Source organism: Phaethon lepturus, unplaced genomic scaffold (assembly GCF_000687285.1).
Source record: "Phaethon lepturus isolate BGI_N335 unplaced genomic scaffold, ASM68728v1 scaffold27735, whole genome shotgun sequence".
NCBI classification, from domain to species: Eukaryota; Metazoa; Chordata; class Aves; order Phaethontiformes; family Phaethontidae; genus Phaethon; species Phaethon lepturus.
The window spans coordinates 82,886-100,420 of NW_010543126.1; the positions used below are offsets into that span (position 1 = coordinate 82,886).

General features: G+C 35.6%; 1 protein-coding gene across 1 annotated transcript in view; it reads right to left on the reverse strand.

The window, feature by feature from the left end:
- RALGAPA2 (Ral GTPase activating protein, alpha subunit 2 (catalytic)) overlaps positions 1–17,535 on the reverse strand; it is an 82,052-nt gene that overhangs the window by 56,286 nt on the left and 8,231 nt on the right. The window contains exons 4-8 of the mRNA XM_010288260.1: positions 7,861–7,918; positions 4,770–4,813; positions 3,661–3,835; positions 2,992–3,107; positions 715–853 (exon numbers count right to left, since the gene is read on the reverse strand). Coding sequence (XP_010286562.1) covers positions 715–853; positions 2,992–3,107; positions 3,661–3,835; positions 4,770–4,813; positions 7,861–7,918 — 532 coding nt within the window. The remainder of the gene's footprint in view (positions 1–714; positions 854–2,991; positions 3,108–3,660; positions 3,836–4,769; positions 4,814–7,860; positions 7,919–17,535) is intronic.

Sequence of the window (17,535 nt, forward strand, 5' to 3'; positions counted from 1 at the left end):
CTTGTACACAGCTGAAAAACATGGAAGACCTGGGCTCTAAGTGTGAACATCACAGCTGAAGTGGCACTGAAGTGATTTTAGACACCAAATATTAAACTGCAAAGGACAGGAGTTAAGTCAAGAGGTGGGAGGGGAAGGATGATGAAGAGGTGGCTGCAGTACATCAGGTGAGTATTAACACCACTGCTCCTACTGACTAATACATAATTCAGTAGAAAATTGGGGAAAAAACGCGTGAGCGTTTCTGAAATAACATGCTTTTAATCCTACAACTGTAGATTTACATCTCCATTTCCTTTCATTCGGCCCTTCACGCTCATTTTCTCTTCAAGGAACCAGTAAGTAAAATAAGAGTAACTAAGTTAGCTACCCCTCACACTTGGGCAGCTTGCCAGCTCTTTAAAAAAAAACAAACAAACCAGAGAGCATGTTGTTACAGAGTCCTCGCTCACTCAATATAAATGCTATGCCAGTGGAAACATCCTTAGGAAAGGAGAATCAGGCCAGCCTTTATGCAGTAATGAGCAGCGACAGCTTCCTGGGCTATCTCAGAAAATCAAAAGTTGTGCTAGAGAAAAAAAATCAAAACATGAGACAAGGGAGGAAAGTCCTCATTCAACAGAACTGTAATGATATGCCAGCAGGTAAGAGATGCTACTGAGAGCAGTCAGCATTATTTCTTTTTCTACTTAAAAGACAAAATTCACTACTTACCAAGAACAGGTTTGTAGAGGTTGGTTAGCTTTGTAAAAGATGGAAACAAGTGAGGAAGATAGTATTTTCTAAACAAGGTGAAGAGAAACTTAAAACCAGTGTCTTGGTTCTCCTTATTCTTCCACTCTAAGCTTGCAGCCTTTGTCATGGAGTTAAAAAGAAACAAAGAGCTCTAAGTGAATGTGTTATACTGACAATCATTCCACATTGAATACAGAAGATAAACAATCACACTTTAACAAGAGATACTAAAAATTAGCACTGTCCCAGAAAACTTTACAAACTGCAGTAAGAAGCAGCCCCACAATGGCTCTAGCATATCAAAGAAAGCAAGCTCATTAGAAGCCAATATATTTGTGCTGTTCTAATGCAGTGAAGCACAGAAAATGTCATATTAATTTTTAAAAAATTTGCTTCTTACCTGTAAATTTAGTCAGTTACTCTTTTATCACAAATATATTTTTCATCAGAAACATACTCAATGCCCATGTTAGACTGACATCTAAGTTTGTTCTTAAAGGTAGTCTTCCATTCTTGCATAGATCAACACCAAAGTGTCATACATGTATGCTCAGGTTGCTCTTCATCAACAGTTTGAATGACAATTTCTTGGAAGTTTGTGCCAAATTTTGACAAAGAGTTGCTCTTTTCATATTAAAACACCTTCCATAAGAAGTTGCACATATCCAATATGGGTGTGCTTGCTTTATTTGTATAAGAAAATCCAGTATTATTTCAAATAAGAGGTAAAAGTAGACATCGCTACAATACTTCTCTTTTTGTGAAACTCAAGTGAGCACTAAAAGCATTTATCTTTTGACATACTTTAAATTCAGACCCACCTCTTTTTTTTTTTAAGCAACATCAAAAGACTACAGGATTCTTAATTTTTTTTTTGCAGTAAAAGCTCTTAGAAAAGCCTGTCCCACTGTATATAGCACATTAAGTTCACTGAATCTATATCCAAGTCGATAATCTATTAAGGTAAAGAAAAACTGACTTGTTTACACCAGTCATGTGAGATTTCTTAATTTATTTTCTTTTAAAAACATTTTCTTACTTTAATCTGTACTAGATCTTTTTCCAAATCTCTAGAAATTGTGGAACTTGCAATGCCCTACTTTTGCAAAATACACACATAGAGCTTGGAAACAAGACTGCTGCGTTTTTTTATATTTTTATTTGTTATGTACACAAACTGACTCATATTAAATTCTACGTAGTTGCAGACATAAGTTTTCTTGAAGATGCTCTACGTTCTGGCTCTGAGCAATCATTCTGCCCTTGCATCAGATTATTTTAATCGCATCTCTTGTCTGTAGCAAGAAGGCTCCTGCCCAACTATGCTCGCATCTACCAAGCAACACAAATAAATTTATGTCGATGAACCACAATGCAATGTATTTATAGCACAGTCAGATTTTTTAGATCCCAAGCACATAATAAGAGTACAAAAAGAACAGCGAAAATATTTTAACTAAAATGTTGTGAAACTCTGATATGTAAAACAAAGAGTGACACGTAGGAAGTTGATAATTTCATACAGCCACGTTTCAAAATAAAGCATTTATTCAAGATGACAAAACCCCTTCCAAATATAATTTTGGTCTTGCCTTTTGATATAAGAAAAATATATCTCAAAGTATTTAATTATCTTTTATCTTTTTTTTTTAACACTGAGCTCTTTAATGTTCGTTGTCTGTACAGTTTCCACTTATTTTTAAAATGTTGCTTAATTTGTACTTTTTAAATACATACATTATCTTGATTTCTTTCCTGTACAGATTAATCTGATTTACTTCTAACTAAAATTTTTGATGTACATGTTACTTGCATCCTTTAAAAAAAAAAAAAAAAAAAAAAAAAAACAACTCAGAAACCCTCTCTCCTTTTTTATCTCTTTCTCTAGTGGTCCTTTACATGTCTTTTCAGCTATCTATGTGTCCAAAGAGAACAAATTGCATCTTTACCCCATATCAATTTTCTAAATGCAACCACAAGCACATAAAAACTAGTCAGTTTCCTGCCAGTTTGGATAACATTCATTAATTCTTATCACAAGTGTGAAAAACTACTTATTTTCACCAAAAATGGCACAAGGAAATACCTTTAGGTTGGTTTTCCTTTTAAAAACAAGAATAAGAAAGTGCAGAAGACAGCTTCTTCCCAAGGAGGGGCAAAACCAGCTCCATATAGATACAGTGTAGGCTTAATATTCTACCAAAAGTACATTCCTCTAAATGTGGATAGTTAAAAACATATATCCTCCACACCCACCTGAATCACCATATATTTTAACAGTAGCTGAAGAAAATAGCAGGTTTGGTCTTCAGCAATTTTCTCTCCAGAGACAGCTGGCAAAAGTGGCGTTATTTCTTCTGGAAAAATCTTAGCTAAAATAAAAAGAAAGTGTTTTAAACACAGAAGAACTGAAAACAGTTAAATAAGAGAGATTTCCTATAAAAAGATTGATTTGAAAACAATCATTAATGCACTACTAAGTTGTACAAAATCAAAGTCCAGCAACTGCTTGGGCTTCCCACATTTCCCCAAGTTCTACCACACACAATCGAGGATGGCACCGGCCTCTGATTGACTGCAGTTTGGAAGGGTTAACACAAGCAATCACTGCAGGTTAACCAGTAAACTGTAAATCTACACACCTACTTATTTTGCAGTAACATGTTCATACAGCTGCATCTCAAAGAAACAAAAAAACCACGAAGCAACAAAACCCAACTGTTCTGAACTCAGAATGACAAGATCAGAAGGCTATACAGATGCAAATACAATAGCTTTACAAATTCAGTACATCTCTGAATTAAAGACAAATAGTATCATCCATACGAATGACATCTTCCCCACAAGAAACTCTACAGCTCCACAACGACCCCAGCGGAAGGGGGAGGCAATACACCCCCCCATGGAAACTGTTCATTTACTCACCCTCTGGTGAATTAGGAGGACTAATGAGGTTATCTAGTGTACAGGGACCTCGTGAGGACACAATGGGTGGAAAGCCAGGCACAAGGCATGCAAATATTAATATCTGCTCTTCTGCAGAGTTAGTCTGAAGTGCTTGAAGCCAGAGAAGAAACAGTCGGATGCCTTCACATCTTATCTACAAGGGGATTATTTTGTAAAAAAATATATTAAAACAAATTTGTCAGCACAGTACCACAGTTAAATAGTTAAGAAAATGCAGGACAAGTACTTTTGTCCCAGTGATGTGGTAGTGAGTCTTTCCACCATACCAAGAGTAATCACATTATTCATTTAATCACGAGCAGAGAAAGGTGGGAGCAAGCTGTACCCAAGGCAGCGGCACTCCAAGGAGACAGCATTACCACTCCAACTTCAATGAGAAGCCAGAAAGTTCTAGTTCCACTCCCCCAGCTCCTGGCACCTAATGCATCTTGGCTAGTCTCAAGACTCAATCTTAAAAGGGGCTCTGGAAGTACAACAGCAAGTGTAACGCACAGGCAGGGAGCTGCCAATACTCGGTGTCCTATCCAGACTGAAATCTTGGTCCCACAGAGGTCAAAGCAAGCTACCGTCCTCAACATCACCGGGATCAGAAGATCCTCATGAACACTGAGATGGAACAAAACCCAAGGTAGCGTATTCAGTAAGTTTACTAAGTTTACTTACCTTTTTTTTTTTTAATTAACAGGATAAAATTTTAATTTTAGCAATATACTTAGGAAAAGAAAAATGGATTTTAAACTCTTTGGCAAACAAGAAACCAGTATGTTTAATACGGTATACTTAATGCTAGACAGATCTAAAAAAATTAAGTATTAAGCAAAATATATTGACACCTTCTCCCAGTTAACTTTACAAAGGTCATTAGAACAGCAAAACGACTGAAGAATATTAAAATAATCTAGGATTACAATAATTACATTTATGATTAAAAGGCAGACAAGTAAAATTACACAGTCTAACAACCTGAAAAACACTGATATTGGAAAACTGTAAAGTAATATGCTTCATTATACCTAAATTAGAATTATAGTGAAAAGAAATATGAATACATTATCAAAGAGAAATACCTTGAGAGAATTTCCAGTGTGCAAAAGTTTCTTCAGAATTGACCCTGGATTAGAAAAATTAAATAGGCACATATCAGATACTAAGATGGTCACTTTCCACCAAAATGTTTTTTAAAAAAAGAAAAGGCTAGTTTAATGCCATTTACTATGTGGCTACTGCGCTGATTTTTAAGAAAAATAAAACTGTGGGCTTAAAAAACCCAAAGTGAACCTACTTACTACCACCATCATCATCAGTGTTACAAGATTAAATATAATGTATCTTTACAGTGAGTTACTTTGGTTTTAGTCAGATGACAATTTCTCAGATTATTTTCATTAAAAATATGATAGCTAGAGGAAATTTTGACTTACTAGATTTGGAGAAATCAAGAAGTCAAACCTGCAGGATTAATGCATTCAAATACACTAATATTGACAATAATGCTAAGAAAAGATGCTAGCAATCTATACTACATTCAAGTCTATAAAACACAACTATTAAAATTGCAAAGTATTTTGATTTTGGTTTTAGAAATATCAGGCTAACTGCCCTTAACTCCAAATGTCTGACCTAAAAATCAGAGAGAGATTTTATATAAAATGCTTCAGGTGAAAAATGTTTTTAATCCAATTCTGAGAAAAATAACATGATGTAGCACTCAGTTGTTACTCTCCTGGATTTGTGAATTATTTACATTCCTCAAATGTGATCCTTCCCTCAAGATCTCACCATTTCACAGTATTAAATGGAAATTATTAACATATATAGCAAATACATATTGATGCACATGAACATTAAGCAAAAAGCAGATCACAAGGTACAGCTGTAAATAATTGCACCACCAAATTTTGTAGCTCATTTATTGGACACAGCTAAAAAGTTATCCAAATATGGCTATTCAAGAGAAGCATAAATATAAAGAATGTAAGCTATAAAACAACTGACTAAAACCAATTTGTTCTGGACTAATTCAGATTAAATGGTTGTGAAGTGGTCAAGCAGATGTCTCCTTTTATTTTTGTCAGTGCTAACTGAAAATGTGACAACAGCCCCTTCCCTCGACATTTAACTTCCACTCATTATTTCTTCTGCAACAGCAAATTCATTGTTCTGATGTAAAACATGGCAGCTGATGAAATAGTGCTGGAAATCAAACCAAACAACAACAAAAAAAATACCACTTAGAAGAAATATAACCCACCCAAAGCAGCATAAAAGTTACTGTAACAAACAGCAAAACAAAACATTGTGACCACTTTGGTAGCATTCAGAAGCAGAATTTTCAAAGTAGTGATAAATCAAAGACGTTTAATTCAGATAAAATTATCAAGTTAAACTACTTCATTGGATTTCAAGGTGTTTTGACTATCAAAATAAATGTATGTCACCTTTCAATTATCTCTGCACCCATTTAACTTTATTCAATCTGGTCAAATGAGGAGAGGAATAAATTTTGCTTTCTGGCTCCTGTACATGATCATAAGGTCAAAACATTCACTATATAAGCACTGTAGGCCACAGGGAATATTTAAATCATTGAAGAGTTAACTATCTTCAAACTAAAACCAATAAAACTTTCTTTTCCCCCACAGCATTAATGCTCAATTCAGATTTTAAAATCTAGCTGAAAGTCCTATACAAACTATAAGAAAACTTCTAAAAAACATCATAGTTTTCCAAAGGTCATGAGTGATTAAACCAAGCCTGTTAGATATCTATTATCTTTATGCTCAAGAGAAAAAAACCATAGCAGAAGAACATTAAGTGCTTTAAGCCAAGCACTCCAAGTGCATGCCTTAACTAAGTTGGCAACTTAGTTTTGTTCTTTTTTTTAATGCATGTGTTGCAACACAACCTTCAGTTCCGTGCTGTGAAGCCTTTTCCCGCAGAATTCCTGCCCCACAAAGCATACAGAACAGACAGGAGACTTAAAAAAAAAAAAAAAGCAGAGCTTTACTAACTCCAAGACTTCTCTCTGCCAGACTCCTCCTGCTCCTTCCCTTGTTCTAGAAGGCAGAATATGCACAATAAATACCACAGCAGTGTGGGGAAAGAACAGATAGCCTCTCGGTTTGACCAAGTGAGTGCCATCCATAGGTATCTTGTGTCTGTCATGGCCAATATTCAAATGTGATGCTTGGCAAATACTTCATTATATGAGAATCAGTGAAAGACAGCTGGGGCCAAACTTGCAGAAATACGGTATATTCATAATTCCACTTATAAAGGCCAGTAAAATTGTGGACCACTCATTAAAAGAAAAACTGATGAAAAACAGCTACTAAAAAGTTTATATTTTTGTCCTTAATCTCTTTCCTTCACTATCCCAGCTCTAAACCAGAAATTCCTCATTTAATTCCCACAAATAGTGTGACAACTGTTTCACAAATATTAATGAACTAAGCTGCACAGAGAATACAGAAATATCAGCGAAGAAATTAAGATCCTGTTCATTGCAGTAGTCCCGTGGTTTAGATTTAGTTTAGCACAGCCTGTGCTCAGCTACGCAACAGACACCTATTTACAGTACCAGGAGGAGGCAAGGATGGAGTTCAACACAGAATCTATCGTTAGGCAAAGAGCAATATTTAGTACTACGAATTTATACAGGCATCTCATATATGATCACTTGCAAAAGACTATCATAGTGCAAATTTGCAAGAGAGTCACATATGGATTCCACAACCTTCCTCAATCTTAATTTTTGGTGTCAGTCTGTGAATATAAAGGGAGACCTAACTAGAAAAAAGTGTATTGGTTTATAACCCCCATCATCTATATAGCTTCTAGCACATGAAAGAGGAAAAAAGGAAGAGGATCCAAGTAAATCCAAGAATATAAAAATTTAAAGAGCATTCGTGCAAAATAAAAATTAAGCAGGCAACCAAACCCACACAAAACAAGGAACACACGGAGTTGTTACAGCAGCTAAAGAGATTTTCCATATGCTTCAAGAATTTTCAGCTTCAAGTCTCATATGTAAGTATTATTGTGTATGGGCAATACTAAGGGATTCTGTGGTTAACAGGACTTGCAGAACCAGGGAAATGACTAGAGAAAACATTGATTTTATTTGTACTAGAATGTTTTTAAACCATTCCTTCTTACCTATACTGCGAAAATGCCATCGATAAAAAATCCTCTCAGGTAGTAGCTGCAATATTTTCTGCAGGAAACAAAACTAAATAGTCAAATTTTCCATAATAAACTGGCTCATTCAGAGGATACAGAGAAACTAATACACAAGACATAAAGGAAATGGTAATATATACATAGAGAACACAATAGAAAGCAAATACCTATCATAGTAAGGACTGCTGCCCACTACTTTACTCTCTTGTTACAGAGAAAGATACTTGGAATGCTCCTGAATAAATACCACGATACTGTCATGAACCACCTTCCCTTTCCCACTGCCTTGCAAAACCCTAGTATTCCAGAATATAAACTGACTTCTAATGAAGAAGTTACAGATTTCTAAGCAGCTCACTTTGGGTTACATTTTTCTGAAGTGTCTGGTACTGCTAGATCGATACAGTCCAGATTTTGAGCTTCTGTGGCTTAGGTCTGTCTTCATCAGCTAATGGGGTCTGATCTCCCAGCTAAGACAGAGATGAACAGCAGTGCAGTTATTTTTACTGTTAGACGATTTACCTGTGTTTTCAGCTGGTGAGTAAAACAGAGCCAAATTACACAAAGCTAGACTAATTTAATTCACAGGACACACAGTTAATAAAGCACTTATGTGGAACAATATGTGGTGGCCTGCCTCTGCAGTTTTGGACTGACCCTAACAGAGGCGGATCAAACAAAGAAAGAGGTTGTGGTCAAACCCATTCCTCCTTAGTTTTATTATGCTACAGGGCACCAAGAAAGCAAAGCAATTTAAGCATATGCTTAAGTCCTTTCCTGAAAGGAGTCTTATAACCTTAGTTGCAAAGAACAGTTGGGGCTGCCAAATGTTGTTCTTTGTCAGTTTAGTGGATGGTAATGCAATTAAATAATCTGGATAAATCAAAACTATTTGGGGCCCTTACTTGGTTAAATACGGCTTTTAAAGGGACTTTAAGTTAACAGACTCCAAGATACCTTTTTTCTTTTTTCCTTTTAAAACTATTAGCAGTATAGACTAGGGCTCAGCAAGTTGGTGTATTAGTAGTACAGGACAGCTAACTTACTGCTGCTCAGTCTCTCAAAAAAAGTGAGAGAACAAACATGGTTTCACAGAAAAATGTGTCTGGATGTTACAACTTCTCAGCCATTGAAATATGAAATTAAGACAACATATTTAAATGGGAAACTAGGTTTCAACATCTACTTTTGGAAATAAAATTAAATTTAACAATGTTATAAATTACTAACAGAGCTCCTTGTAATTATCAAACAAAATCACTGGAACAAACTTCTGCACAACAAAGTGCCATTAAGGTTTCAGAAATACTACATGCAGGATGCAAAATGAATGACAAGTCATTTAAGCAACGTTGACCCATTTGTTGGGTCTTTTGCACATAAATGCTCATGAGAGGAAATAAAGCGTCACAGCTAAGAAAGCAAGAATTGACATTTTAGGCAATCCTTCAGAAACAGCCAACACATGAATCATTATTGCTGTTAAAAACAGTATGCTCTAGAGATGAAGTAAGACAGACTTTATTTTTGACAACAAAGTGCTTCAGAAATTATACACAACACTCAAAATAGAGTCTTTTTGAAAATGGAACATTCTTTTCTCCATGGCAAAAGATGGAAGTCATGACAAGTTCATAGACTTAGGGAACTAGACCTCAGGTCACACAGAAAGACTGGTCTTCCTTCACATCTTTACCACAGCACATGCTCCCCAAATAGTATTTGGCATTTCTAAAAGCTTACCTAGAATAAAAGTATAAATCGGGCACATCCCTTTTATGTTCTCATTGTATTTTGTTTTAGTGTTACTCCTACAGCTCCCTCCCCAGGATACCATGGCAGCAGGGACTAAAGGAGCAGGCGGCTGGTGGCAAGAGGTCTAGCTCCCCGTCCATGGGCAAGAGGAACGCGCTTGGGGTGAAGGATCTAACTGGCTAAAAATGAGGCCATGATTCACATTTGGGCTTTACCTGTTAGTTAAGGACCACGTTTCTGCCAATCAGATTGCAGGATCCACAGACAAAGAATTATCATTATCCATCTAAATATTAAAATACTAGCAGCCCACCACTTCTCAAGACTATTTCTGTCATTAATCTTTACTTAATTTGGCACAGGGCAGAAAGGAGCTTCTAACCTAAACCATGAATACTTCAAGTCACTGCAAGAGTGGTGGCAGTCTGCATGTAGAGTTTGGTCTGTATGCAGGCCCTTAGACCGATCACACACCGCAAGCCCAAAGCTGTACAATAAAGACCCATTTTGGAAAAGAACTTAACAACAACTTTTGCCTTCAAGTGTTAGTGAACTTCAGGTTATGCCCAGAAGAAAAACAGAACACAAATGCTGTTGCAGAGTACAACAACCACCAGGAAAAGCAAGCTTAAAGTCTAAAGTGCATGAAGCTGGGAAGGCAAGAACACACTTACAGGGGTTTTTTTTTCTTTAAAAAAAAAAAATATAATCAAACACCCTTGTCAGGTCACTGAATCAAAACAATTCAAGGGTTGAAATAAATAGTAAGAGGACAGAAGTTCCTATCTGAGGAAAGCTTCCATATCCCAAAATCTTTTCATATAGCAAAAATTGCAACAGTAATTTCCCATGCCGTTCTCCTTTCCAGCATCTCAAAACCAGGGGAAAAAGAATATATGGAAGCACTTTGAAAAAATGCAACTATGTGATTAATCACCTGCATAGTACTACCAAACAGTAAACAGAAATAATTTTTTAAAAAGCAAATTAGACTGCTATCATCACAGCTACCTAGTGAAGATATGAAAGCTTTGCAGCAGATTAGAATGAGTATATGTAATCTAAATTCAGAGTCCACATTTGCTCCTGCAATGCAAAAATAAATTACCATGGTTAAAAGCCTACACTATTAGATAAAAACTTCTGAAAGTTACAAGTTAATTCAAAGTTACAGCTAGAACACCTTTTTACTAGTAATTTTCACATGTATGCGTTACGAGTCCCCAGACTAAGATGGTGTTAGTGTGACATAAGATTGCGTAAGTCATGAACAAGCTCCAGTCGTTGTCCTTTCAACTTAGCATTTCCAAGAACATTTTCTACACCCTCCCAACCCCCCGGTGTTCTAAAAAAACATATATTGCTATTCCTATAAAACAAACAATAGTTTCTTCCACTCCAGCCTAGACTTTTAGCAATACCACTGGGAATCCAAACTGGCTAGTGACATCTTGTTTCTAGTTTCACGGTACACTAATAAGAAATATTTTAAGAAACCCCACAGTGCGAAATAATATTCCCTTTTCAGAAAACACATAGATCTATTTAATGCTTAGTGCTTTGCTGCATCTATATGGTAATCCATTATAGCACACTTGAAATAGAAATTAGGTATTACTACTGATCAACACATCAGGGTATCTGTCAGTTCTTTTAACTGATTATCCATAGTTCTTTTTCTTCTGGACTTCCTGCATGACTAGGAATAATGTTAAGTTTAAATCTTAGTTTACACAGGATGCTGTTTTGGAAAGATATATACCTCTCTTTTATCAAAGGAAAATAAAAAATACCAAGGTTTGTATTTCAACAAATTCACTCTGACTTAACCAATACCGCAATGTCTTTTAAAAAGTCTTTTATTTTTGCCAGCTTTGTTGAATCGTATCGTGATTGGTAGCTTTGTGCTGATTAACGTGTGCTGCGCTCTCCTGTTGTTGGACATAGAGAAAGCGAAGGCTGCTATCAAATATTAAACTGAAGATCCCTACAGCCTGAACGTTTTCCAGCTTAACTTACACAAAAGTGAGATGATAAGCATTGCTGTTCTGCCTTCCAGAGTTACAAGAAGCTGCCTGGTAACATGCCATGCAGAGTCTCTTGATTAAACAACAACAAAAACAAATGTGTTCTGGCTGATTGAACATGCCCTCGGAGGCAATGTCAATTACAAGTTCAGAATAATGTTCATTCTAGGAAAATGGATTCTGAGGGAATAAAGCTTTTTCAATACAACCAGTACACGGCAAAGAGTTTCTATTAGTCAGTGGTAAGTAGATCTGCTTTAAGCCAAGTCAAATGTAGAATAGCTCTCCTGTACCTCTACATTCAAGTACCGTTCAGTGGTATTTCCAAAAAAGTTTCAGAATGTTCAACTCCTAAAATCTGCAGTAATTCAGAAATTTTCCAACTACTATTCACCAATTTGGGTGAAACCAAGAGCCCGACGAAGTTAGTATGCCTGCAGAAGTTCAATTTAAATAAAGGGATACTCCATCTATTGCATTAATAAATTATTTACAGTTATTTGTTGAGGGAAAATGTCTGCCCAAAGCACACAAGATACTTATTCTTGTCCTAGGCATTGCATTAAACAGTAAGATCTCTGAAGTCAAACATATGCAACATATAGTTAGAATTTACAACAGAATGCTGGAAGAATAACATCAATGTTATTTTAAGAGCAATAATAGATGAACCAATCAGAATTATGGTAGAACAAACTGTAGGTAGTTCAAAAAGTAATTTTCTAAGTGTAGGAAAGAAGGGCTTTAAGCAATTTTGTTGTTATAAACAAGTCCTTTTTACTCTCTCGAGCTTGGAAATCAGCCAACCAAGTCTGTGTGACAAGACTTGAGGTTAAACAGTGGAACTGGTAATCCCAGTAAGCACAGGGAACCAACTGAAAAGCTGTAACAGAACCTATAACCTGAATTTCAAGATGTGACTCTTAATGGTAATTTGATTTCAAGTGTAAGATAACCTGCAGATGGGGAAATCAAGCCACTGAGCTGTACAGACATGAGGAAAATGCAAATTATAATAAGAAAGTTAAATAAAGGGGAAGTTAAATAAAAGGGATAACACCAAGAAATGAGAAATCAGGACCTGCAACAATAAGAACTCAACAATAACTTGACTTGATTATTCCTTGGAAAGAATTTTACAAGTACTTTTCACATTGGCCAGTTTCAATACACAATTTATTTCTGCAGAATTCAGTTTTACTTGGTTTTATTAAAAATGTAGCAAGTAATTAGGTGCAACATCCTAAGATAAGCAAATCACCCTAAGAAAATGCTACAGATATAAAACAACATCCTATTGCACATTCACAAAAAACAGCAACACGACACTAAGGTCTTTAAGAGACTCATGGATCCAGAAGTACTAAAAGTTTCACTGATGCAGGTTTTTATGAAATTGAAAATGACCTGCTAAAAATCACCACTGGCTTTGAGATTTGTTTTAAGTTGCTTAACCAATATTGCTAATTCACACAGTAGTCTCTATAAAGTAGACCTACAATGTGGTGGAAGAATTTGATATTTAAAAATATCCACAGCAATCTTAATCTAGAATGAACCAAAGTTATACAATTTAAAAATTATATTTACGTGCATTACTAGGCAGTACTAAAGAAGTAGTGTATATTCCTAAGCTGCGACAGTGCATAGAGCTATCTGGTCACCTACCACCATAACAGATGTTCCTCTGACAGATGCAGTGTATTTACTGCGTATGGCCTGTAATCTACTTTTCGAAAGGGTTCCTAACAGACTATAGCCAATTATAAACCTATACTGAATTATCATTAGCATTTGCAGAACAAGTAACTTGTGCACATCTGCAGTAATAAATTTAGGCTATACAGCTGCTTCTGTGTTACATTCACATTCTGATAGCAGACCAATCCACGTTTCAATGGATTTATACCACATCTTAATCTTCTGAGCATGTAGCCATTTGTAGTTTATATTTAGATGTGTTTCTAAGGACAACAACACTGTATTAAAACCAGTAGCTACTGTTACAAAATAAAGAGCCCAAAGTATGATTGGGCAAGTTCTAACAGTTCATTGATTATTATCTCTGGAAAAATGCTTAGTGTTATACAAAAGCCAGAGCAGACCATGAATTTGAGCGTGTATAATCCAAATACTGCAGATGCTATTAACACATTTATATTCTATTTTACATCCACTTAATATTTAAATCCACCTGCTGTGTACATACTCAGGATACTCCAAATCAGACCTAGGAATGATACATTAAAATTTTGCTGCTGAACTTCAAAGGAAGGTCAAAACAGCTCTGCCTATTCCTCTTTATAACCACAGTTAGCCTCTCCTCATTTCAGCAGGGCAAAAGGCATATGGGGAAGGCTACGCTTGACAGATTAAAGCGTCTAGAAGCATAATCACAGCAAGGCCAGTAAGAGTTACATTAGATACTTTTCCAGAGTTATAATTTTGTAGATTCTTAAAGAATAAAAGTAAATATTGTGCTTACTCTGTGTCCAGACCCAGGGACTCACACCGCTCACATTTTCACCAAGTTCAAGAAACCAGAAGTTCCATACAAAACATGGACTTACAGAAATTGAGAGACTACAGCATAAACAAGCCTGTTTGTACAAGCTATATGAAAAACACAGTATGCTTTTATAAATAAGGACCTGTGACACACAAGGGCACTTTGTTATATTAATGTGCACTGGTAAAGAATAAACAAGCAAAAAAATCCATACTGAGAAGCTTTCAGCATACATATCACCTGTGGGAGATGGAAATACCTAACCCACTTTCTCAGCTATCTACAAAACTGCAGTGAGACCTGAGCTATACTGACAGTATCTGAAAAACTTCTAGCAACAATAGCGGCTACTGTGAGTTTAGGAAGCTTTACTACATTAGAAAAGAGTTTCTGAAAAGTTCTAAGAATAAAATATTTCATACAGTGAACATGTTAAATCAATGTAATGATTTTTATGACTGCATCAGAACAAGAGATGTGGCTGTTCTTAACTAATAAAGCATTATTATAGAGAATGAAAAGAAATTTATTTATGTATTACACCAAAACGATTGGTCTGCAAAAAAAACGCAGTGTCCAAGGCATCGGTATCTGTTGCTGCAAGAAAAAAAAAACACTTCAATAAAAAAATCCAGGCTTTCACAGTCTAATGATGGCATAATACTTTTACAGGACCTAGAAAACTTACAAAAATGTAGTGCACCTTTCGCAAGTTCTGTGACACACAGTGCTCAGCTGACAGCTATAACAAACAATGCCCTCAAATCATAGAGAACAGTAATGTAAGAAACAATATTAACATGTTCTGAAAGTATACTACAAATCCGGAGATAACTAAGCCTTACCAGAGAAAAAGCAAATTTGTTTTTTCACATAATTCTGGCCTTTTAGCTGAAACAGGGAAAAATAATACAGATAATTACAGTTGCTGTATCATTTCATTAATACCTATTTGGAAAAAGACAAGGCCAAAGCAACTTAGCGAATATAAAATTAGATCCAAGAACTTTGTAATATTAATTCTAAAAAAGCATTTTACAAAATGAACTCTTAACCTTTCATATTACTCCCTTTTGATTAAGATTTGATTAACATTTCTTCTTTGATTAATATGTTGTCTGATGTTATTGTTGAGTGGCGAAGCTATGTAGCTGATGTGTAAAACTAAGACTTCAGTAAATTACAACTGAGTCAACTTAGTTTTCAGAGGGTTTGTGGAAAAGGCATTTGACACTTTTTCTTAATATACACACTAGGTGTCACTCAAGAACAGCAGCAAAATACCCACCAAACTAGACCAGAAAAGGCAAAAGCCAATTCCTTTCATAAATATTTTTATTGATTTTTAAACTGTTAACCCTCAGCACCTGGATTCAGGATTTGTTAGTCCTAAGTAATTACCTATTTAGCTACTTAGAAGAAAACTCCAGGAAACCTCTGGCTCACACTGACATCAGATTAAATATGGCAAGCTTAACAATCAATTAGTTTTGTTTCCTATGGCTTACAATATGAATGTTTAATTACTTGGCATTTACATTTTTTTCTTGTCCTTTGTTCAGACTGATGTCCTCTTGGTCTGTGTGTTAAAAGGCCCTCTAAAAAGCTGTTTTCCTGCAACGCATTAAGTTATCAAGTGTTAGAGCTATAAATGGATTGCAAACTTACTTCCAGTAGATAAACACCACGAAGCAGGTCACTCCAAATTCCACATAAATCTCTTAAACAATTTCTTCTTCCTCAAAGCTGTGAATGACTAGGCTATAAGATGATTCTCCTCAATCGGGAGCCAAAGGAACACTATGTTCATACATAATTATGTATTTTTTTCTTCTTCATACAGTATATTCTCTTGGTGTTTTTAAGCGGTATTAAACAGGCAGTTATTTGCCACTGTTTTCAAGACAGGAATGCATATTTATTCACTTTAACCGGGTGAGTAAGCATTAGCTATTCTCCATTCAATGACATAGCCACAGAAATTTAATTACTTATTCAAGGCCACAGAGTAAGTTTATTAATGAGCTCCCATTAAATTGCACAGCCTTGCTCAGTAAATGTGGTAACACCTTCTCCACTGGGGGTGGGGAGAGAGGAGGAAGAATTCCTCTTGCCCCACATACGGTCCTAGCAGGTATATGAGGTCATGTTCTTTGATGCCGCCTCATGCAAAATCCTAAGGCAAACTCTTTTACTAATATTGTAAGTAGCAGAAAACACAATTTGATTTTCACATTTCAGTCTGAGAATGCAGTCCTGTAGTTAAAGGAGCAAAGGGAGGGAGAAGAGGAAAAGGGAGATGAACTTGCTACATCATAAAAGTCAGGAGATGAGACCACAAAAATCCAGGATTTCATGTCATCATTTACATGGCTTTTTTTCATATTACAGGCATGTTAGGCTAAACAGCTTCATTCTTATTGTCAGTATAAGTATCATTCTAACTACAACTTATACATTAATGCAAAAAATTGAAGCCATATACTTCTGAGATTCTGGGTTTGGTTTTGTGGGGTTTTTTTCCTTTTTTAGAGGGAGGGATAAGAGTTAAGAACATTTAACCTGCATTTTAACTTCAATTTCTAGAGTCCCACTGAAAGTTGGGGTTTTTTTCTACCAGCCCTACAAAAAAATAACTCAAGATCTAAAGAAAGACAGCATTTCTATGATGCAATAATCAAGTAAAAAGTTACTTGGATTGAAAGTTAGTTGGATTAACAAAGAGAAATCAACAGAAGATGCGTGTATTTACCCTTAAGAAATCAGACCAATTGTTTACCTAATGAATTGTTAAAAAAAAAAAAACAAACACAACTAAAGGCACTACTGATCTCTACTTTAGAGACAGGTAGAGCTTATGCTAAGACTTCTGGTATGCATCAGAGACACTTTTTCATATGTTAGGCTTCCGCCTGGTCCTGTGATATTTTCTCACATCCAAATAGATTTAGATAGTAATTCTAATTAAAGAGGTCCCTTGGAAAATGATCTATCACAGTCTATTTTTCTTTAAATTAAAAACATCCTAATTTGATTATGTAAAAATTAACTAGCTTATATTTCCTCCCTAGACACCACAAATGCTATGACTGCTAGTGCTGGGAAGGATATGCTTCTGGACACAAAAGATATTCAACTGAATTTAAAAAAAAAAAGTTAAACAAATTAACATTTCACACACTCAGATCAAACTGATATGCAGTAGTTGACAACTCTCATCCTTTTATTTTCCTTGTGCTGCAAGACCAAATATTGCAACCATAACAGATGCCTCCATCTGAAAGGAGTAGAGCCCAAACTCCTGCTGTGACACATTCAAAGTAAACATAACACTGAACTTCATACTGACAAAGTGTAGGG